The sequence below is a fragment of the Squalius cephalus genome (assembly GCF_949319135.1).
Source record: "Squalius cephalus genome assembly, chromosome: 2".
In the NCBI taxonomy this organism is placed as follows: Eukaryota; Metazoa; Chordata; class Actinopteri; order Cypriniformes; family Leuciscidae; genus Squalius; species Squalius cephalus.
Genome location: NC_137123.1, coordinates 3879994 through 3905109, shown reverse-complemented (window position 1 = coordinate 3905109; position 25116 = coordinate 3879994). Strand labels below are relative to the sequence as shown.

Here is a 25116-nt window from a genome sequence, read left to right as displayed (position 1 = left end):
GAGACATAACACAGCGTACACAGTGTAATAAGTTGACGAGACAAATTAGAAGATTTGTCCTTTCACACATGACCTCAGCTCTAAATCTTATCTTACATATAATATAATATAATATAATATAATATAATATAATATAATATAATATAACAGACATCTCACTCAGGGTAACTGTTGGTCGTTACAGTCTTCACATTCAATGGAGGCAGAAACAAACAACAGGTTAGTAAGACGCACTAAAAATCAGGACTACTGTTTCTCAGAAAAAGTATCAGCATACAGTAATAACAGGACAAAATGATTTGGAAAAAATATATATTTTAATACATTTTCTGGAAATATTAGTACACAAACAGACAACATAACTTTAAAAAAAAAATGTGTATATCCACAGTCTCTGATTAAATATCTATAGTAAAGCTGTCATAAATGAACTCTCTCTACTGTTTAAAACCCAGCTACAGTTTCACCTTCATAATCAAACCAAGATCTCCCTCAATAAAACATTTATCATTTTAAAGAAGTTGCCTTTTGCATGATCTTGAATGTAAGACTTTCCACTTGCAAAGAAAAGACAAAAACAAACTAAATATTATGTTCAAATAATGGTGTGATCAGTTTAATCTGTTCTTACATTACGGACACGGCCTTTGCTGTGTTTTTCGTAACAGAAAAGTCCTCCGCTTGCACACGAGAAAGTGCAACTCGCTCATCATCTGCTTTGTGCCTGAATAAACCAAACGATTTAAACGAACCTTCTGAGTGAATGATTCAATGACTCGCTCGTTAAGACCACAGACTGTAAAAAAATATGGACGTAGTGTCCGTGACGTCACCCGTAGGTTTCTGAAGACCGTTTTTCAAGCCTAAAGTGGGCGTGGCCGACCGTCGCCATCTTGGCAGCGCGTCACTCCCGAATTTATTTATTTTTACAGTCAGACAATGAGCTGAGGTAACGTGACGGCTAACAGACAGCAGACAAACGGCTAATGATGACTAATGACCACAGCAGCGGGAATCCACCTGTCACTCAAAAGTGGACACCCTTAATTATGCAGAACTTTAAGGCTTTATATAATTTAATAAAATCCATTTGGAAGCAGTTAACGTCAGTGTGCGGACTTCACACTTCTTTATTTTTGTTAATATAATTTAAACGCATGAGTTATAAAACAATTCACCCCCCTCACAGTCGTCATGAAGGGCAGAATTAGCTGTATAGACCAAAGCCACTTTTTGCTCCAGGCTGTAAACATGTGTTTTTCTGCTGTAAAGTTGGGCATTTCAACATGGGGGAGATGCAGATTTGACTCACTTCTGCAGCCAGCCTCAAGCGGCCAGTCGATGAATTGCCGTTTAATTCACTTCCGTGTTGGTTTCAAGAGAGAGACAGGGACGTTGCCGCTTGGTTTAGACAACGCTTTGCTGCATTGGTGGTTTTGGTTTCATATTTTAAAGTATATCATATAATGCGCAGATATAGTGGTAAATAGAATATAGAATTATAAATAGACTATTAGGAGTGAAATATGAAATAATATTGTTAAATATAACAGGCATAGTAAAGTAAAAGATTAAAGATAATAAAGTAATTGCAGTTGCATTAGATATATTTTCTCTTTTTTTGTCTCTTTTTTTCTCATTGGCACATGCACTATATGAGCTTGTATTGCAAGACAAATTTCTGAGTACACGGACAATAAAGTGCTATCTATCTATCTATCTATCTATCTATCTATGATAAACCCACATCTGCAATATTCATCAGACGACAACAACCCTTTGTGAATGCTTTGTGAAAGTCTTAATTTTTTACAGAAAGTGTCCGAGTGCCTTGTGTTCAGAAGTTTGTAGGCACTTTACATCTGTGACTCTGCTGTGCTGCCGTCGCTCCGCAGAGGTTTCTGTGAACGTCAAAGGAAGAATGAAGAAGCTGAAGCCACAAGCACAGCATTAAAACACTCGAACACACTCGAGTACCTGACTGCTGTTGGACTGGCTGACACGGAATTCTGCTTTCTTCTTACGTGGACACGTTTGGCCAAACAGATTGTAATACTCCGTCCTGACCTGAAGGGGGCGACACAACAGCTAAAGCAAATGATGTTTGACTAAACAATAAATTACAGTTTCTGGCCAACCCCAATTGGATTGGAGGATATGACATGAATATGATGTAGTGGCCATTTGGTAATAGCTCAGCATGGTTTTAAATCAAGGATTTAAAGATTACGCTTAAAACTGCGCTCAGACGCTGGTGTTCTTTGCGCTGTCAAAATAAAAGTACCATCGATGTCAAAATAAAAGCTGCTTCCGACACTTGTCAGTCAATCAGAAAAACATTGGTCAATGCCAATCACTTAAAAATGCCAAATATCGGCCCTTGGAGAAATATCGGTCAACCACTACTTCAGAACCCTTATGGCATGAATTGCATTTTGTGATCCATTTGCATCCTTTTTTGGGGCGTGAACTGTCACTTCAAATCACTGAAATCCTGCGAGATACAAAACAAACCACTGTTACCAAACCTTCAGTGTGTTGAAGCCAATTCATCATGTGTTTTCTGCTGTCATGGTGTGTGTAAGTACCGGTTTGGACAGCAGGCAGTGCATGATGAAGATGAGCGCCCCCTGGAGGCTGTTGAGGATGGTGAAGAGGTACAACATGACTTCAGTCCTGTTCTCCTGGAAGAGGAAGAAGCCGAAGACCCACGTCCCACCCAGAACACACACCTGAGCCACTGCGGTCACCGTAAAACTCCTACAGAGAAACACACACCCAATATAATTCATTAGAACTACTGAGATAAAACTAAATTAAAGACTGACACAAAAACTATAATAGTGTATGAATGATAGTGAAATAACACACACACACACCTGATCTGTTTGAGTTTGGAGAGGTCTGGATTGAGACTGGAGAATTTCTTTGCCAGTTTCCACACAGTGATGATGAAGAAAACACAGTTGAGGATGACGATGATGCAGACGGGTGCGAAAAAACTCAAGATAAAATAACGATCAAGAGAGAGCCAACAGCTGGAATGAAAAATCAGTCACATGGTTACAAACACACACACACACACACACACACACACACACACACACACAAAAGACTAATTCATCTTTCTTCCCCATCCGGATTCCCTTTGAAAATTAATCATAGACTCGTGAATGATCTGATGTGTTGATGTTTGACCATGAAGTAGCTGAAGGAGAATTCTTCTGAACTATTGGAGATCAGGTGGTTGTTGATACCAAATATTAAAGGGTAACTCTCGCCAAAATGCAACCTAGGCTCTTTTTGTTAATCTACTCGAGGCAAACTTTCGTTTGAAACCATAATTAGAATGGAAACGCCACGTTTTAAAGTTTGACTTTATTTTCGTTTTAGGTTAAAATGCCTTGTGAATGGGAGTGAATGGGGCACTTTTTTGATAAGTATAACCAGGGGCTTTACACATGAACTTGAGCATCGAGAACATTGTTTGTGTACAAAGAGTTTACTAAAAAGAAAGATTTTGAACAACTTAATGCTATCATAAAAGTGCCCCATTCACAAGGCATTTTAACCTAAAACAAAAATACGGTCAAACTTAAAAGTTTCAAATCTAATTAAGCTTTTAAACGAAAGTTTGCCTCATTGAACAGCATTGGTTGCAGAAGCTCACTGTCTTTGGGTGCCGTATCCCTTTGGGAAGGCGATGGCAGAGGTAATGACGATGACGAGAGGGACTCCGTATCCCACCGCATACATGTAGAGATGTTTTACTGTGGTGTGAAACACCAGCACAACCATCCGGTAGAGCTGAACCCCCTCCAGCAGCATCCAGCAGAACGCAGACAAGAAGAAGAAATGAAGCAGCCCCGCCACAATCGCACACCCAACCTGAGAGAGAAACAGACATGTCAGATCAGCTCCTGTTTGATTACAATAACATTTTACATTTTGTGTTAAATAAGCCAATTTTATTAGCCATTAACTAACACCAGTGCCTGAAGTGGCGTGCGAAGACCTCCGCATGGGCAGGGGCCAAATTAGTTAAGGGCGGGGGGGGGGGGAGGATAGGGGTTCTGTAGAAATTGTGTTAGTACTTTACATATGTAACCTGAGATGTTCCCTTTCAGATGGGAACTTTGACACTGTGCCATGGTGTTGACACTATGGGAATGATAATACCCACACCACCATGCTAGGCTGTTAACTTTGGCTCAGGCAAATTCTGAAGGCAGAACGACCTGGATCATCCATGAAGAACCTGAGATCCTGGGGGCGTATTACAGAAACGTTCTTTCTTAAGTCTTAAGTTAAGATCTGACAAGTTAATTTAGGATTTTTCACAAATTCATACTACAGAAGCAAATCTTAAGTTGATTTAGGGTTCTTATCCTATCTTACAAAATCTCATCTTATCTGTAGTTAGGAAATTTAAACCCCTCCATTGAGTTCGGTAATCAACTCTCTGGTCTGTTACCAGGCAACCAACGACACGCAAAGAGCTGGTATGAAGTAAAACGGAAAAACTGGAGAATGGAGAAACAAAATAAGTGGTGCTTTTCATTAAGTAAAGTTTTGATAAGCTTGGTAGAAAGGGCAAAGCCTAATCTTTTTATTTCATAGGAGTCTGTGATTATTTGTTGGAGTTTTGTCGTCAAAGTGCAGCACATCATTTGGGTGTTCACATGGTCTTTCCACCATCAAACATCTCTTGTATCATTAATACATGTGACACCATTCTCAGACAGGGCTATTATTGTGTGATTTTTATAGTTGGCTTTCAAATAATTTTGAAGTCAGGACACCATTGGGGTTGTCCTAAAGTTAAGACAGTTTTAGGATTTTTTGTGGAGTTAGGATGCTTCTGTATTACCCTTTTCCTATCTGTAGTTAAGATAAGATTATGCACTTAAGAAAGACATTTTGTAATAGCTTCTGTCCTAAGTGAGGTCCTAACTGAAATTGTCATGGTTAGCAAACAGATAAGATGGGATTGTAAAGTTAGGATCTTTCTGCAATGCGCCCCCTGGTGTTGAATCAGTGTCCAAGCTGTAACATTTGAAAAACATGTATGATGATGACCATCCTGCTGCAGCACAGACCCTTGGGCAAGAGCCTTAGAAGATGCCGCTCTCCCAGTCGAGTGAACCCTAAAGCCCAAGGACACACCAAGCCGACGGTCAGCCGTCGGGCAATTTTTGTGCGTTGGCCGACTAAGTTTTCTCAGAGTGTTCCGCGCCGTTGACAGAAATTGGTCCTCTGCGTTTTTTTTATCGGCGGATTCGACATGTTGAATCAACGTCGGCCGTCGGTGAAGGAGGGAACTCTGACTTGCTGTTCAGCTTAGTGAATGAGTCAGTGCACGAGAATAATAGCAAAACAGCAAGCAAAAAAGTCAAAACGGTACAGACAGAAGGCTGTTCTAATGTTACGTCATCTTACCTGAGTGTTCCTTGGTGAATATTTCAATATTAACATGAGCGGAGTGGAATAAAGAAAGTGTTTAGCAGGATTGATATTCAAAACGGTAAGCACGCACTGCTTTGTTTAGGTTTGTGTATCTGCAGCCAGCAGCGTCGCTTTTCCTTTTTGAATGACGAATATAGACGAATATATCTGCAGAAATAGACAGTTGTCTCATTTACACGCAGGCGCAGTTAACGCGCATTCTAGCTGACAGTCGGCTGTAGTCCTCTCGGTGTGTTCAAGTGCAGCTTTTCCCACTGACGCGAGGCGACGCGAGGCAATACCACAGTCGGATTTCATCAGTGCTAGTTCTTTGGCATCATTTTGGTGTGTTAGGGCTTAACACCTAAAGGCGAAGCCATACAGCACGCCTCATAAGAGAGGGCAATGGCATCAGTGATTCAATTTGAAATATGCTGTTTAGTGACCACATTTTCCTTATTGCAGCAACTGAAATAGACTACGAGCTGAGAGGATTTTCACCACTGGCCCGAACGTTGGACATAAATTCTCAAAGGCCGGACCGGACATAGCAGGTGAAGAGTTTCTTGCTTCCACTATTCATGAGGCAGAGGAAAGAAAGCTTGCAAAACTATAGACTGACTATTTGGAGAAGGAACCTTAGCAATATAGTCCAGCCTGGGGTATAAAATAGACCTTTCCAGGAGCAAATGGAGCTTCTGTTATTGCCCTCCCAGGACAAGAGATAGGTCCCAAGAAGGAACTCACAGCTGACTGATAAGCTTTGCCGTCAGGGGAACAGTGGGTTAACTCCTTGGATGCAAACAGATCCACTTCCACTCTGCCGTATTTCCCTCATACCGACACCACCACTTGTGGATGGAGTTGCTATTCCCCGGGCCTCAGTCCCTGCCTCAACAGGATGTCTGCCCCCAGGTTTTGGTTGTCCCAGGTTTCCATGTCCCAGACTATAAACTGCTCTCAGAGAGGGAAATTCAGTATTCAGTCTCTGCTCAGAACAGGATCTGCTGCGCCTGTCAGTAAAAAAAAGATGAAAACGTAGCCCACTATGTAAGAAACTAATGTAGTGTTGTCTCTGCAGACCGGGAAAGTATTTCAATGCCAGAAATACCACCCTTATTTCGAGACAGAGACTTGAACAACTGACAACTTCAGGTCTAGCCTAATGCCTTCATGGTTAAGATAGAGTGTACACATGCAGGAGACAAATATGACTCCATCACTGTAGAGTCTCAAACAACTCATAGAAAAAGGGTTCTCTGAGAGGGAGATTGGAAAAAACTTCTTGATGTTCAACCTGAGCCCCAAACACTTCATATGAGCACGCACAACATCTCAATGTCATGCTGCTAGCTATTTCAACGGGGATAAAATCAACCACACATCTATTGAGCACACGCATTCCCTGGAGTCCCAGAAGAGCCAGAACAGGATCAGTGCACTAGTTTGTCAAGGCTAGGCTGAAAGGATTTTTTATTGTGTTTTGAAATTTATTGTGTTCTGGCCAAATCTCATCTGGAAATAAGTGTCCATTAGGTCTATTGTCACAAACCAATCCTTGGGTTGAATTTGAGACAATTTGAGTTTAAACTTTAGCATCTTGAATCTGTATGTCCCCAGAGTACAATTGAAGTCATGTGGATCCAAAACTGGATGCAGCCCCCAGTCTTTTTTGGGCACAATAAAGTACCAGCTAAGAAACCTGCCTCTCTCACATGAAGATGTACAACTTCTATGGAGCCTTTTGCCAAGAGAGGATGCAGTTTTTGATTTAGGAACCTTGATTGATCTGGATTTACTGCTGTTTCTAACACCCCATTGAAATGAGGCGAACGGGAGTCAAACTGAATTGTGTAACCTTTTTCCAAAATATTCAGAACCCTCTGAGAAACACTGGGCAGAAGCTGCCACACTGCCACAACGTTTGACAGAGAGATCACTTAAATAGAGTCTACCTGTTCAGGACCCTGAAACAAAGAACTGGCAAGGAAACATCGAACAAGCCCTAGAAAGAGATTGTCCATGAGCAAGGGTGGGTCTACCGTTGGGTGTCTCTGCTCCTCGGGTCACCAATGGTGGCGAAGCAGGCAGAAGCACCCTCTGAGGGCATAGTGGGAGGCCTGGTACACCATGTTGTGGTATGTCCAGACCCTCCGCGAGAAGGTACCTAATATTAGGTCATCTAAACTGAGTCCAAACAAATGTTCCTAGTGTCCTGCCACTGCACTGCAGTGAATTACAGTTGTAAAGTAATATGGAATATGGAGAAAAGGGACATCCGGTTATAAGCATTTTAAAAGGAAAGAAAAGTTCTGACATGAGGCCTATTTGAGCAACAGACAGGGTAATATTTATTATTTTCAAATAATTAATTCACGACCAACACTTGTTTTCTCATTCGAACACACCTGATTGTGAGTGCTGGAGATCCCGCAGAGGAAGACGAGGTCTGCGATGAAGAGGCACACGCTCAGATGAAGATGAATGCTGTTTCGGGTCCCTTGGATGGAGCGACAGAACCGAAACGTCAGGATACAGAGAAATAAACAGAGCAGAGACAGAACTAAACCCACACGCGTGATCAACACCAGCTCAAACGTGTCCTGGAGGAAAGGAAGAGCAAACGGACGTGTTAATATCATCATAATTTAGTCTCAAATCTGAAATATTTCACACATGTACCTGGACAGGGTATAGGGCCATGAGCAGAGCGAAACTACTGAGATGAGAGTAGGAACACATTGTATGAGTGTCATTAGACCGCACCTTCTCACAGCCCTTCCCAGACCACGCCCCCACTGTCTCATTCCAGAACACACAGGAATAAACCAAACCCTCAGACTCCGCCCTCTCCTGAAGAAGGGAGAAGAAGAGTTTAGGAAATGAGGAATTAGTAAACACCTGCCTGAAAAGTGCCACGAGATCTCGTGATATTAAAACACAACAATATTTCTTGTCAAGTTGAAAAGCAGAGCAAAGAGGACATGGACAAAGCGCTGATAGACAAGACATGAAGCAAAGTCTCAGCTTTATGTAAACAGGTCACGTGCTGCGTTTGTCCAGTCAGTAACAGTGACACAGCAAATGTGCAAATAAGGACTTTAACCCAGGGTTTAGGAATGTGTTGTGTGAAACGGAAGCTTATGGAATAACCAGGATTAACTGTTAACCCCGGGTATAGTATGAGCAATGTGAAACGTGAATAAAGACAACCCAGGATTTCATTTACCCAGGGTTTAGAATGACCCGGGGTTAACTATTTCAAATTTGCAAAGCCCTATTATGTACTTTAACAGTGTTGTTAAATAAAACTATATAATTACTTGCATTTGACACTTTATTTGAACCAAATGCTTCATTCTTATTATATATGTTATAATATATGTATTTTAAGTAATTCTAAAGGCTATTGTTCACATCATCATCATTTGCCTCTAGTCCTGTTTGGGACATAGGCCATCAACAAGAGCTCTCCAACAGTTCCGGTCCTGGGCCAGTCTCTCCAGTTGTCCCCATGATAGTCCCATTTTCTTGGATTCTGCCTCCAAGTCACGTCGCCAAGTGTTTCAAGGGCGGCCTCTTTTTCTCTTGCCTTGAGGGTTCCAGGTGAGCGCCTGTCTGGTGATGCTGTTAGCAGGTTTCTGGAGGGTATGGCCAATCCAGCGCCATCTTCTGTGGAGGATTTCTTTCTCTACAGGCTGCTGTCTGGTTCTCTCCCACAGTTCCCTGTTACTGATGGTAACTGGCCATCTGATTCGTAGTATTAGCATGAGGCAGGTGTTGATGAACGTCTGGATTCTCTTCATGGTTGAGGCTGTTGTTCTCCATGTTTCTGCTCAATATAGGAGTATTGGCTTTACAATGGTATTGAAGAGTTTGATCTTGGAGTGGATGGTTAGGGCACTGGAGTTCCATCCCTTCTTCAACTGCTGGAAAGGTGTTCTTGCCTTGCCAATACACACTTGTACGTCTGCATCGGTACCTCCCTGCTTGTCAAAGATGCTGCCGATGTAGGTGAAACTCTCCACCTCCTCCAGGCCTTCGTCTTCCAGCTTGATGGGTGCTGTGTCGGCTGCGTTGACCTTGAGGACCTTGTTCTTCCCTTTGTGGATGTTCAGCCCAATGCGTAAGGAGTTCTCTGCCACAGTGTTGGTCTTCACCTGCATCTGTTGCTGGGTGTGCGAGAGAAGTGCCAGGTCATCGGCAAAGTCGCTGTTTCCATAGGGTCCACTGAATACCGTGCCTTCTCTGTGCAGTTGATGTCCTTATGACCCAGTCTATGGTAAGCAGAAACAGGAAAGGAGAAAGTAGGCACCCCTGTCTTACGTCAGTCCGCACTTGGAAGTTGTCCGTGGCTTGGGTGCCATGGATCACTCTGCAGGACAGTCTGTCGTGTGAGTTCCGGATGATATCGGTGATCTTTATGGGTACTCCATAATGTCTCCATAATGTCGTAGAAGCTTCCAGAGTGTCTGCCTGTCCACACTGTCAAATGCTTTCTCGTAGTCAATGAACAGATTGTTCACATAGGTCTAGTTTTATTTCCACATAACACATCAGATTACTCGATTATTCGTCAAAATAATCGACCGAGTACTCAATTACCAAAAAAATTAGAAACACCCTTAGATTAGTTTCAAAATGTTACTGCATTATTTTGCATTTTGTGTCTTGCAGTCGAATAAAATACAATTTTTTCAGTCATATATTTCATCATTGAAGATTTCATAAAAATAATGTTAAAATATAACATTTTATATTTTATGTTTCATCACACCCCTAATAATTATAAATCATTGATACTAAAATAAGACTGGTGAAGCATCTTGGGCCAGAAACAAACCAGCTACTTGCTGGTCATACCAGCTTAATGTGGTCCAGCTGGTTTTTGGAACATAATATGGTGAACCAGCTAGAATCCAGCTTAAACCGGATTTTCAAACAGGGAATGCACATTTATTTGGTTTTTCATCTGTATCTATTAAACCGTTTATCTTCTTCACCTGCTCGTGTGTAAAGATGATCGTCACCGGCTCAGACAGCTGTTTGGTTTCTGGATTACTGACGACGACCGTCACCACCTTCGAGTTGAGCTGATAAGTGATGTTTCTCTCTCTATCGTCTGATCTCTCTCTGCTCATCGTGTGAAACTGATCGCTGGATGAGTTCATATCTTTAAAACTGACCAGCGCCACAAATGCAAAACCTAAAAGTCAATAACATTTAGAGTCTTGAATGCATTCATGCTTTGATAAGTACATATACCGTAAAACTTCAAATAATAGTGCCAAATAGACGCCTGTCTCTTTTACACGCCTGGTGTGGCTACAGGTTTGGATAAATAAAGGCCGGTCTCAAATAGAGGCTAGGTTTGTTTTTTAGTTTCGAGTTGTATTTAATCTTCTAAAACCCGTCAGATTGTATGTTTAAGTCAGTTCTATGGAGCAGATTGCGCACACAAGAGAGCCCTGCGCATCTGGGCGGGAGCTGTTAGCGCTAGCAAGGCAGGCAGAGTTAGCGGAGGCCGGAGAGGGAGAAGTGGAGGAGAGCGACGAGGAGGAGGAATTCGCCAATTGCCCAATGCTGTCACATCGTTTGTTTTTTTTATGCTGCCAATAATCTAAAGGGGGTCGCACACCATACGAGAGGCGCAGCGCTGCGTCGCGACTATGACAACCTCGAAACGCAAGACAGAAATCAAATTCTATAGACATCTTTAATGTTAAATGTTACGTTTTGTGTGCACACACACCACGTGCACACACCACGGATCTATATAAGTGCCGCTCACATAAAGCCGTTTCTCAAACCGATCCCGAGTACCAAATTGACTCGTTTTTCGTGGCCTGCTTTTTTTTATCGTACACCGGACGCGCACTTTGTCAGTTTATGGCCAGCAATATTGTTATGTTTAAGTATATTATGGAATTAAGATCATGTCTGTACTATGTTATGATTGTACTGTACAATTAAATAATTGCTGAGTCTGCAGTCTGAATTCACTTTACCTCAGAGCGTCCGTTAACTGAATGAATTGAGAATATCACCTGAAAATCCGATAACATCAGCAATTTTCATTCAAGCAGCTGATTTCTGTAAATGAATGTAAAACTGAATGTATATTGCAGCACAGGGTGAAGTCTGTTTATACATTAACGACGATTTGAGACAATGTACACTCATAGAGAATAATGTGTTCGAATTTTAAAGACGTGGCGCTGCGCTTCTCGTCTGGTGTGCGACCCCCTTTAGACATACGGAAATATAGTTGGCTAATTCTTACATTAACTGATCTGTTAAACACAAACACAGATTTGGTAACCTCCTACTGTCATGCTCATCTCAACACTAAATTAAAGGCCTGTCTCATATAGACGTCTGCCTGTCTCAAATACAAGCCGGTGCAGTTCGGCGATTTGGGAAAATAAAAGCCCAGGCTATTATTTGAAGTCTTACGGTATGTGTATGTGTGTATTTGTACCTGGATATGATTTCCCTACAACTGTTTCCCAGCTGGTGTTGAAGAAGGCGGAGTCTGTGCTCAGAGTGACACGCCCACTGGGCGGAGCCTGACCCCGCCTGACTGCAACCTCAGCAACTGTGATTCACATGATCATACAGAACAACTGCTTTCAGTACTTCCAGTACTCAATATCGGTTTCATTTTATGCACATTTGAAACACAGTATTTCCATTCAGTAACACAATGAGATAATGTGTAAACTGTAAATGTTTGTGTCTCACAGGTGTTGTGTGTCTCCGTCCTGGTCACAGGCTCTTTAAGCTGAGGTCCAATCAGATGCATGCTGTTCTCCACCATGAACAGAAACTGACTCAGCGTCTTGCCGTCAGCGATGTTCCCATCCGACAGCAGATCGTCGGTGGAATTGCAAAAGTTCTGTGAAATGAATTTCATTCAGCCACTGTGCAAGTGCATGTACACAAACTACTATGAGAATACATCATGCAGTGTGTGTTTAACCTCAAGTAACTCCTCCGCTGTGAAATGTTCTCCCTGTGTGTTATTCAGAGACTCACAGCTATTCTTCAACAGTGACATCAAATGCTTCAACTGAAAGAAGACAGAAATCAAATTCTATAGACATCTTTAATGTTAAATGTTACGTTTTCTCGTAATAATCACACACCAAATGTGCGTACACCACTGATCTATATAAGTGCCGCTCACATAAAGCCGGTTCTCAAACTGATCCTGAGTACCAAATTGACTAGTTTTTCATGGCTCACTGCATTAAACGGTCAAATACATACAAAATATTGTAAAAATGTCTGTGTTGGCGAGAGTAAACACAGTTTTGGAACATAAATATTTGAGAAAGAAAACCCATGCTGTGTAACAGTATATTGGATCCGTGCATTAGTGACAGCAGCCTAATATTGAATATTCCTGCTGCGGCCTGTCATGTTAATCAAAGAACAAGAGACAAAGAAAAATCACTGAATAACTTTTAATTTAATTGTAAGCACTAATCTGTATTTCATTTTTACAGTGAAGACTATCCATGCAGTGTTATTTAACATTTGGTCTTTTTGACGTTAAGTCGACGTGAGAGGACTCTGGCGTGTCTGTCGCCGCTTCTCATGCTCACAAACAAAAACGCACAACTCCAGCTACTCTGCGATTCTACTCCTGCTGCTTCATTAAGCTGGTTTATACATCACACTACTAGTTGGATTAACTTTCTCACACTCTGCAACTTTTTCGCTGTGTGCTTTGGTTATGCTACAGGATCTGCTAAACCAGTGTTTTTTCCAGCGGCTACGCTACCTTGCAGAGTGGTAGACAGGCTACTTTTCAACCTTGGCTTTATTCTGACGATTCCCAAACTGCCAACAGTTGTAATTACCTCTGACAACGGCTTGATCCTCCACAGTATTTTCTGTTGAAGCTTGGCCGTGATTCTCTGGTGGATGGTCTGCGGCTTGTAAGCTAATGCTAGCTAGCGTTGGGCAAGCTAGCGGTCTCCTCTGGCATCATGGCTTTCCTAAGGTACTGCGCTTTGGAACTCAAGAATCTCAACTCGCACATCGTACCGAGTAACGTTAGCCTTGGGGTGATTAAATCTCTCCATCTCTTACGTCGCTCCCCCTATGTGCACAGGGCTGCTCGACATAAGTTTGTTTACATGGAGACATCCCAGTCGCGCATACACTTATTTAACCTACGGCCCTTAGAACGGTCTGTTGATGTCATTCCTCATGCCAATACATCTGTCCTTAAGTCTGTCTCATTTATGCTGCTGAACATTCGCTCACTAAATAATAAAGCGCCACTCATACATGACATTATAACTGACAGGAAACTGGATTTTCTGTGTCTGACTGAAACTTGACAGAACCAAATGGACTTTCTTGCGCTTAACCAAGCTACCCCCCAAGGCTATAGTTACATTCAAAGGCCCCGTAGTTCTGGACGTGGTGGGGGACTGGCTGTCATACATCATGCAGATTTCCAGATAAAAGAATTTCCAGTACACGCCTCTTCATTTGAGTGCATTCACTTTGCTCTGTCTGGGCCTCTGCAGCTACAAGTGGTCCTTGTCTATCGCCCGCCTAAGGCATCTGCTAGTTTCCTGCCTGAGCTCTCTGACCTCTTTGCTCTGATCTGCCCCACCTCTCCAGCTACCATCTTACTTGGTGACTTTAACATCCATGTTGATTCCAGTAATGTTTATGCTGCAGGATTTTTGTCACTACTGGACTGCTTTAATTTTACACAAGATGTCAATGGCCCTACAGGTCATACACTGGACCTGGTATGCTCCTCGGGTATAACCCCAACCCATCTACAAACTATGGACCTAGCTATTTCTGATCACCTTGCTGTTATGTTCTCTGTTTCTGTGCACACACACAGGAAGTGTGTGAAAAGGATCATTGCATATCGAAACATCAAACAAGTGTGCATACATAAATTATTATACACTCTTGCAGGCCATCTTATCAGCTATCCCCCAAACTGTACAGTTGACGACTTGGTTAATCATTACAACCTGGCCCTGTCACGTAGTCTTGTCCCCCTCATCACTCGATCTGTCTCTTTCTCCTGTCCTGCTCCCTGGTTCACTGCTGAACTCCGCCTCCTGAAGGCCACAGGGCGGAGGATGGAGAGGTGCTATAAAAAATCTGTCCTCACTGTCCACCAGGTAGCCTACAACAACCATGTTAAGAGCTACAAAGATGCTCTGTCCAAGGCGAAAAATAACTATTACTCTACACTCATTGGCAACCAACAACATCATCCTAAACAGCTTTTTTCCACTATCAACCGCCTACTCTGCCCACCTGACCCTCCTCAACCATCTGACGCTGCTGGCCTATGCTCCAGATTCCTGGATTTCTTCCAGAAAAAGGTAGAAACCATCCACCAACAACTGCAGCTGTCCAGCTCCTCTCACCCAACCACACTACCACTGCTTGACACAAACTCTTCAACTGTCTTCACGCCGCAGGACTGCCTCTCCTCTTTCTCCCCGCTCAAAACAGCTCAAGTTCTTGAGCTCGTGTCAAAAGCAAAGGCCACGACCAGCAAACAGGATCCAATGCCGACTGCCTTGGTTAAGGCATGTCTTCCAACTCTGGGTCCCTCACTGGTCAACATCATCAACACCTCGCTGTCTTCTGGTGGTGGTCCCCACCAGCTCTAAAACTGCTTCGGTGATCCCTACACTTAAAAAAACAGGCCTGAACCAACCACTACCGCCCAATCTCCAACCTACCTTTCATATGCAAGTTATTGGAAAGGGCTGTGGCTTCCCAACTCAACCATCATATGCTACATCTGGTTTCAGGACACATCATAGCACAGAAACTGCCCTCATCAAAATCACAAATGACCTTCTCATGGCAGCTGACTCTGGCCATGTCAGCATCTGAATTCTTCTTGACCTCTTTGCAGCCTTCGATACAGTCTCCCATTCCATTCGCCTCTCTGAACTCATTGGCCTCACTGGTACTGTGTATTCCTGGTTTAAATCCTATCTCACCAACAGGCATAATACACCACCCTTAAGGACATTTGCTCTGAACTTGCGCCAGTCTTACATGGCGTGCCACAAGGATTGGTGCTTGGCCCACTACTATTTAACATTTACATGCTACCTCTTGGGATGATCATCCGGAAGCATGGATTACACTTCTACTGCTACGCTGATGACACCCAGCTCTACATCAGTACTAAGCCTTCTACTCCTCTTCCACCAGTGCCACTTATCAACTGCCTGAAGGACATAAAGCACTGGCTGGACAGTAACCTTCTCAAACTCAACAAAGACAAAATCGAACTCATGGTGTTTGCTCCGCTGTCACTTCTTAAAAATGTTGATGACATCATACTGGATATGGATGGTTGCTCAATCTCTGCATCTCCTCAAGTACGCAACCTGGGCGTCATCATGGACTCCACTCTCTCCTTCCAACAACACATCAAAAACACTACTAAAATTGCCTTTTACCATCTTAAGAACATCTCCAGACTCTAACAGTGCCTCTCCAACTCTGTAGCTGAGACCCTCATCCACTCCTTCATCACCTCCTGATTTGACTATTGTAACGGTATCCTGTTCGCTCTGCCCAGCAAGGCTGCTGACAGACTCCAGTATGTACAGAACTCTGCGGCTAGGATGCTCACCCACACAAAACTTGGACTTCACATTACTCCCATCCTGAAGAAGCTTCACTGGCTGCCAGTTAAGTCCCAGATCAAATATAAAATCCTCCTCCTGACGTATAAATCTCTCCATGGATTTGAACCCCAGTGCATTACTGATCTACTCCATCCCTACACTCAGTCACGGTCCCTGCGGTCCTCTGACAAGGACCTGCTCGCTGTCCCTAAGTCCAGGCTCCGGACACTTGGTGATAGAGCCTTCTGTGTTGGTGCACCGTCACTCTGGAACAAGCTTCCTCTTGACATCCGCTCTGCCTCCTCTCTAATAACCTTTAAAAACCAGCTTAAAACACACCTCTTCACTGAGGCCTATGGGCTTTAGCTCCACTGGCTTCTCACCTCTCTCTTCTTATCCCCCTCCACTTTCTCTTGTTGTTTGTTAAGTGTCCTTGGGTTCTGTGAAAGGCGCTATATAAATTAAAGTTATTATTATTATTATTTGATTACTTTATTTAAATTTCTGTAGTATTTCTTACCAGAATACTACTGTTAGACCCACCTGAAAAACTAAATATATTTTTTTCATTTGTCTCTTTATTCTATTGTCTTTATTTGTGCTATTGTTTGCAATTTGTTTATTTGTTCTTATTTTATTACTGACTGTTTACTTGTCTTTTTTTGAGAATTTAGTACTAAGTTTAAAATAAAGCCTACCTGTGCTGTGTGTAATCAAAATTTCAAACAATTATGAGATAATAATTTAAAAAAAACCTATATGGCAGTTTTTTCCCTGTGGTATCGAAAATGGTATCGAATATCGATATTTTTCAAGGTATCTTATCGAAGTTAGAAATTCCAGTATCCTGACAACTCTAGTTTAAAGAACGTTTTTTTTTTTCCACAAAGAAATGAGAACACATATCAAATATGAATAATATATGAACATTAAATGCTATTTTAAGAACGTTTTATCTTAACATGACATAATAATAATATAATTATAACAATCATAATAAGCAGAAGTTCCCATTCTACCTTCTCCGGTGTGTGTTCTGCATCAGGCTGAGGTTTAAACTGATCACAGTCCATTTCTGTGCACAACAACAGGAAAGATCAAAATAACTAAGAAGACTACAGTGCACTGATTAACTTCTACAAGAGTCTCGTTAGCTGCTGCATAATGAACAGAGCAATCTCCCTGCTGTAATGCTCACCGATGCATTTTGACTGGTTGTTGCCGAAGTTGCTGTAACCCGGGTCACATTCGCAGATGAAGCTGCCTGGATGATTTCTGCACACTGCGTTTGTGCCGCAAACATCTGGATCTTTACACTCATCGATGTCTGTGAGAGAGAGAGAGAGAGAGAGAGAGAGAGAGAGAGAGAGAGAGAGAGAGAGAGAGAGAGAGAGAAAAGATGGGGTGAGAGAACATTATTATAATATTAATAATATTAGAATTAATGTCATTTTAAAGTGGTCTTATAATGCCCTTTTATGAAGTCTTCATTTTGTTTTTGGGGTGTACTAGAATATGCTTTCATGTTTGATTGTTCAAAACACATTATTTGTATTTATATTTATATTATTACAGCACCTCTCTTCCTAGTCTGTCTCGAATGCATCTCTAGTTCCTGTTTCCATGAAGCCCCTCCTTCCGAAATACAAAATGTGCTGTGATTGGTTAGCTGGCCCAGTGTGTTGTGATTGGCAGCGCTTGTTTGGGAAATGTCACGTCCCTTACCATAACCGCAAGTTTAATCTGCTCAGGTGAAAATATTAAGGATGGCGTCAATTTCAAACCAATTCAAGCCTGATTCAGACTTAAGAATGTTAACAAGCAAGAGGATCGTCCAGAACAGATTTCAAAATCAATTTTAACCACTCTCGTCAGCCTTAGGAAGATCAAATGAGTTTTGGAAACGGGGTGGACGTCTTTGACATAGCGACACCACAGTCTTCTCTAATGCAGCTCAACCAGGCGTGACTACTTGTACGGGATTATTTAAATGAGAAACTTTATGACTTCACAAAGCCCGTAAAAAACGTTGAGGTTGTAGGATTGAAAATAATCCAATCCAGCCCCTCTTTCCACCACAAGGACCATGTGGAGTTCCTAAAGGCACAGATGGGCTGATAGTGATCTAGGCCTGTAGGACAACATTGTACTTTGGGGGTCTGAATTGTCACACATTTAGTACAGTGGGGAAAGTGTAACTATCTGATTGGTCAGTTTGAATGTCTCACATTTGGGGTTTGGTCACATGGTCAAGGAAAGGATAAAGGAAGATTGAAACTGTTGCTCTGTCTCTTTTATGCTCTGGCTCTCTTATTCTCTGGGTCTCTTTCTTGGGGCTCTCTCTCTCTCGGTACCTCACCTCCGTGAAGTTGGCACCCCATAAAACGAAATAATTTCCAAAACTATGCCATTCGTTTGTGCTGCGTTTGTGCTGATTTGTGCCGCAAAAACGAACGTTTGTGCTGGTTTGGTGTTTGAGATATTGAACATTATTTTTTGGGTTGTGTGACGTCACTCTCCACCCCATGTCCTTCAAATCGCTCCAAACCGGTGTCATTCGTTTGTGCATAGTTTTGGAAATTATTTCGTTTTATGGGGTGCCAACTTCACGGAGGTCTTTAACCTCCTCCTTTCTTTCTCTCTCTCTCTTTACCTCCTCCTTCCTCTTACTCTCTCTCTCTCTCTCTCTTTACCTCCTCTTACTCTCTCTCTCTCTCTCTCTCTCTCAGGTAACATTTTTCATATATGCTGGGTAAGATTATTGGTATAAGTTATCATCATCTCATACACCTATTTTGTAACTATTTTAAGTGTAACCATAACCATATTTTGTCATTAAACCTTTTCAATTACAAATAATGTGCTAACTAGTTTTGATTTGGTATGACTTTGAAGTGCTACCTATCTCAATACAATATCGTCACTCTCTATAACAACGCTCTCCCACATATTAGCTATTGTAACTGCGCTTATTTCCGTCGTTGGTATAAGTGGCAGTGGGTGAAATAGACTAGAAATATGCAATTTTCTACCATCTTGCTAATAATGTTTCTTTAGTCATTCAGCCGTCTTGCAGCTTGAACCACTGCAGGAATCCACCCTTACAAGGTACAAACGAGAAGTCCGTTGAAGTTCTTGGAAAGTGGATTCTGTTTCACGAGTTCACACTTACAAATAAGTCAGATAGAATAAATGCGTATTTGGCGTGCTGTCCGAGGAGAGGGCTCCGGGCTCGGTATTCGGCCCGAACCCAGAGTACTCCCCCCGTATTCCTGGCTGTGAAAGAACAAGCCAAGAGTGAGGAGTCGGGGTGGTGGAGGGATGCTGAAAACTGTCAAGGAAGTTAGATGAGTTGACAGAGTGAATATATATGCTTCCTCTCATGCTGATAGGGTAGACATGGTAATTGTTTGATGAGTTGATTGATTACTTGATTATTTGAACGTGCTCCTCCCGAACTTTGTTAATAAAACATCATTAAATAAAATATCTCCCTTTGGGGTGGACTTTGTAACCTTGCAGATCTTTTTTATGCTCAAACAGCAACATTACACACTAACTAAAGTTGAATAAGTGGAAAAGCATAATAAGACATATAGCATAATAGGATAAAAGGCACCTTCACATTTTGATTTAGAGCCAGTTGAGCTCCGAAAGTCCACATCATAGCTCTGCATGTATTCCTCTACATCACCTCTGTCAATATACATTCCATCACCTGAATCGTCCTCATCATTAACAGGCATGCCCCGAAAGTCCATTTCAGGTAAGTTCGTAACAAACTTATCAGTTTTGAACACAAACTTCACATCACCAGAGCCGGAAAATGTTTTATCGGCACACTTGTTTATATCTGACAGGAGGGAAAGAAAGCAGTTGCCAAATTATGTACTGCAAATATTATCAAATGCATTTATGTTTTGTAAAAAACAGGATTAAAGTTTCTACTAAATTAATATGGTGGACTCCTCAATTCTCTCTAATACCTGTACACTGTCCTGTTGGGACGTGCATTTTGAACCCTTGAACACAGGCGCAGGAGTAACTTCCATGTGTATTGACACACTTGGAGTGATCGCCACACACACTCGGAACAGTTGCACACTCATCCTCATCTGAACAACAGACAGACAGAGGAGTGGATTGAGGAAGGAAACATGTCATTATAAAGATAAAAAGACTACATCAGTGACACATACTCCCCTTTTTTAAATGTGCAGACCATTAAAAACTTCATTAGTCGAACTGTTAATTATTTATTTATTTATTTAATCAAACCACGAGGTCATAATTACCAACACATTTCATTTGAACAGGTTTAAATCCAATGAGACATCCACTACATGATGGCAGAAAGAGACCTGGGAAGAGAAAGAAAAAAATACAGCGATTGTAAAAACTCACAATAACTTTGTGATATTTTTTAGCTATAATTTTTACGTATTCTTATCATTAAATGTGTGCAATTTTCAGCCAAATCGCATTTGATAAGATTGTGGAAAAACATACAAAAATACAATTTTTTACTCCACAGGAATAAACAGTTCTTACAATTTAAAAGTAAACGGTCATATTCCTCAGCGACTAATATTGGTTTTGATTTCTTAAACAAATTCATTTGTATATGATAAGGTAAATATAGTTGAATCGATTTTGCTTGTAGTTGAAGGGAGCGTGTTGGTAAGTGTACTAAAGACGGAGAGATAGCGGAGATACCAAACTATAGCCTGTATGTTCAGTGATAAGATATTGCAAATTTTAGCCTCTTCCAAATATTTACTGCATTTTTAATGTTTGTTAAACTTCGGTGTTAATCTGCATACCATGTAGTTTTAGTTCAGATGTTAAAGGGGACCTATTATGCAAAATTTACTTTTGCATGCTGTTTGGACATGTGTATTGGCAGTGTGTGTACACAACAACCCTATAGTGATAAATATCCACTCACTCCTTTTTTATTAATACCCATAAATCATAAGCAGTGTCTCCCAACGACCTGTTCCCTTACGAGAACGTTCTCTCGTACTGCGTTGCAAACGCTGTGGGAAAACTCCTTTTCTCGAGAATTGTAGCTGCACAGCGAGAACATCATAGTTCGACTGAACGAGCTGATTGGCTGTGCTGCGGCAACTGCACAAACCTATGGCGAGTCAGTGGAGGCGAGCGGTCCAATAGGAAGGCTTGGCGCCCTGCCAGCATTGAACGGAAAGACAGATTTTATCTCCTTCAGCTCGACTCACCTCGTCACTGACTTCTCCGGATCAGAAAGCCTTCTTCGCCTTAGAACAGCCCCTTCAGCGGAACAGCTTCAGTGCCTCAGCAGACCTCGTCCAGCTGAAGCGTTTCCCTGTGGCATTCGGCGTAATATCCTTTAACACTTTAATCCTTGCATCTAAAAGAGCTGAGCGCGCGTTGATGCAAATCCCGCTTCATGTGTCGGACCGACACACCCAGTGCGCTGTCTGTCTCGGCCCTGAGCACGCCGAGGCAGCGCTCACTAAAGGTGGCTGCCTTTCCTGTGACAGCATCCCCGTTGCGGTGCTCAGATCCAGGCTCGCTCTCTGCGCCCGCCCAACTTCCGTCTCCGGCGCCCCTCAAGCTCGGTAGGAAGAAGCGACGTGATCAAAGACCACAGGAACACGATGATTGGAGTGCTTTCACGTCGGGTCCCTCCCCGTGTGCCATACCGGAATCGGACACCTCTCCGGTTCTCTTTACAAAAAGTGAACAACGCCCCTCTAGCGGCTGGTCTCGTTTTCCTTTGGTGGATCGGTGGAGGAATTTGACGATGCTGTTTCCGTCGCTGCATCTGAGGGTGAGGATTGGTTGGGCTCCGCGGACCCCGCCCCTCCCTCTCAATCTGATCGTTTCGACACCAGGGCGAGCATCGACGCCGACCTTCTCCACGTCGTGACTCGTGCCGTCGGCGAGCTGGGTCTCGACTGGCTTACCCCAGAAAACCCACGAAAAGCCGCCTTGATGAGAGGTTCCTGCCGGGGCGCCAACAGGCCCCTCGTCAGTGCGCCGCCCCCTTCTTCCCTGAAGTCCACCAAGAGCTCACTAAAAGCTGGCCCTTTTCAGCACGTACACGCTCTTCTGCCTCTACCACTGTTGACGGCGCTGAGGAAAAGGGCTATGTGACGCTCCCGCCGCTTGAAGAGGCGGTCATCTGTGCCCTCCTGCATCCATTTGGAAGTCTAAGGCAACGCACCCCTCCAAACCATGCAGGACTACTTCGGCTTTAGCTGTCCCGCGCATATTCTGCCGCCGGTCAAGCCGCTTCTGCACTGCACACCATGGTGATCCTCCAGGTGTTTCAAGCTAAGCTCCTCAGCAGCATGGATGAGTCGGGACCTGACCCGGACACATTCAATGACCTCCGCAGGTAGGTCACGCTGGACCACGAGCCCAAGAAGGCATCCTAACCGGCAGAAAGAGGGGTCTATGTCCCGCCAAAGATCGCTTGAGTGTCTCGCACAACCCCCTCTTCATTTCAGGCGGTTGGAAGTGTATTAGATGTAGTACATGGGCCCGTCATACGTCACACACCCCTGCAACCAAACGCTGTTTTAACAGCGACCCACACAAAGCACAAATCGAGCAAAATTTCTCCCACAATCCCCTGTCAGGTTGGGCCCCTGAATCTGGGCATTCTGCCAGCAGATGTAATCCTGCCTCTAGCCTCTTGGGCTCTGGCTTGGCATTCCCGGAGTGTCAGAGTGGGTAATGAACATTATAAAGTGCGGTTACTCGCTTCAGTTTGCACGCAGACCCCCACCTATCATTCACACCATGGTAAGGAGCGCCATAGCTCACGTCCTCCGCTCCGAGGTGTCGAGTCTGCTAGCAAAAGGGGCTAGCGAGATAGTTCCCACTTCACTAAACGGGGTCGGGGTTTTACAGCCGTTATTTTCTCATTCCGAAGAAAGACGGCGGCCTGAGACCCAACTTAGATCTCAGACACCTGAACAAGGCTCTCATGTCACGGCCATTCAGGATGCTCACGGCCAGACACATCCTAGCACAGATCCACCTGGGAGACTGGAGTAGATCTAAAAGACACTTACTTTCACATTCAAGTGAGCCCCCACCACAGGCTATTCTTGAGATTCACCTTCGAGGGGCAGACATATCAGTACACAATCCTTCCAATCCCTACACAATCCTTGGCTCATTCTGAATCAGTCAGAGGCGGAGTCCCATACTCACAAAAACTGGCTCCTCGGCCATCTAGAACTCCTTGGGCTCAGAGTGAACTTTGCCAAGAGTATGCTGTCCCCCAGCCAACGTATCAAGTTCCTGGGAACAGGGCTCACGCCAATCTGCGCTCACTCAGGGCAGCTCACGTGCCAGGCACTCTGAACACGGGAGCGGACATGCTATCTCGGGGCAACGTTCCCCCAGAGGAATGGTCACTCCACCCGCAGACGGATTTCTCGCTGTGGAGAGTCTTCGGCAAGGCAGAGATAGACCTCTTTGCCTCAGAAGACAACTGTCACTGCCCAATCTTCTTTTCAAAGAGAAGGGATGCCCTTGCCCACGAATGGCCCAGCCTTCCCCTTTATGTGTTTCCACCGGTCTTGATGCTCCCTCAGGCCATCAAACCAATCAGGAACACCAAATGTGCAGTCCTTCTCGTAGCCCCCCTCTGGCGAACCCAGATGTGGTTCCCAGAGTTGATTCGGCTGTCCATGACAGCCCTGTGGCCGATTCCGCTGAGGAGCGATCTCCTCACACAGGCAAACAGGACAGTATGGCATCCCGTCCCAACTTGTGGGCCCTCCATGCATGGCCCCTCAACGGACCTCCCTGATGGCGTCTTGAATACCATATTGGAAGCTAGAGCTCCGTCGACTAGGCGCCTCTACCACCTAAAATGGTCAGTGTTCTCCAGCTGGTGTATAGCTTGGAACCTCGACCCGCATGAGTGTGAAGAATCCACAGTGCTTATATTTCTCCAAGAGCTGCTGGACACGGGACGTTCCCCCTCCACACTCAAAGTATACTCTATGTGGCAGCTATTGCAGCCTTTCACTCTCCAGTGGCTGGCTCCTCGTTGGGAAGATGCAACCTCATTGTTCGCTTCCTTAAGGGAGCCAGAAGACTTAATCCGCCTCGGCCACCGTCAGTACCGGCTTGGGACCTCTCTTTGGTATGTAATTGCTTTAAGGGGTCCTCCCTTCGAGCCTCTTCAGTCGACCGATCTGAGACCTCTCTCTCTAAAAATCGCCTTGCTGCTAGCATTAGTGTCAGTTAAGAGAGTTGGGGACTTACAAGCACTCTCTATGAGCGCTTCCTGTCTTGAGTTCGGGCCCAACGACTCTAAGGTCGTCCTTAAGCCAAGACATGGATACGTGCCGAAGGTGCTCTCAACTCCGTTCAGAGCCAAAGTTATTTCCCTATCAGCACTTCCACCTTCGGAGGAAGATAGGGATGCTCGTGCGCTCTGCCCTGTCAGAGCCCTGAGTATATACCTGGAGCATTCAGCCTCTTTAAGGCAGTCTGATCAGCTCTTTATCTGTTTCGGTGGCTGCACCAAGGGGCTTTCTGGTCACAAAACTCACACTATCTAGATGGATAGTAGATGCCATCTCTTTGGCCTACACCTCACTGGGTCTCCCGTGCCCCATAGCTGTTAGAGCTCATTCCACAAGAGGTATGGCTTCCTCTTGGGTCTGGTCCAGTGGTATTGCCATTGAAGACATTTGTGCGGCGGCCGGCTGGTCCGCCCTGTCCACATTTGCTAGATTTTATAACCTAGAGGTTCCCGCCCTGCAGACTCGGGTTCTTTCTGTCTAGAGGCTCTGGCTCTTCGGACCCAGGCTCATTTAAAACTCAGAATTTCCTGCAGTGGCTTGTACTTCAGTGTATACTAGGCCCCTGGTTCTTTTGACTCAGTCCTAGATATGTGTTCATAGCCTTTGTGCTTACAGTATATACCATTCTAGACCCGACTTCTGGTCTATGGTACACTACTCTATTATAAGTCTCGGGTTTACTGTGGTCACCGGCGAATAGCATGGCG

The 25116-nt window shown here is 43.7% G+C and overlaps 1 protein-coding gene across 1 annotated transcript in view; it reads right to left on the bottom strand.

Annotated features, from left to right (window-relative positions):
- Window positions 1-300: 300 nt before the first annotated feature.
- LOC307154468 (adhesion G protein-coupled receptor E5-like) overlaps window positions 301-25116 on the bottom strand; it is a 110292-nt gene continuing 85476 nt past the window's right edge. The window contains exons 16-22 of the mRNA XM_079864442.1: window positions 8128-8298; window positions 7854-8048; window positions 3671-3888; window positions 2880-3038; window positions 2589-2760; window positions 1978-2067; window positions 301-1901 (exon numbers count right to left, since the gene is read on the bottom strand). Coding sequence (XP_079720568.1) covers window positions 1857-1901; window positions 1978-2067; window positions 2589-2760; window positions 2880-3038; window positions 3671-3888; window positions 7854-8048; window positions 8128-8298 — 1050 coding nt within the window. The 3' untranslated portion in view covers window positions 301-1856. The remainder of the gene's footprint in view (window positions 1902-1977; window positions 2068-2588; window positions 2761-2879; window positions 3039-3670; window positions 3889-7853; window positions 8049-8127; window positions 8299-25116) is intronic.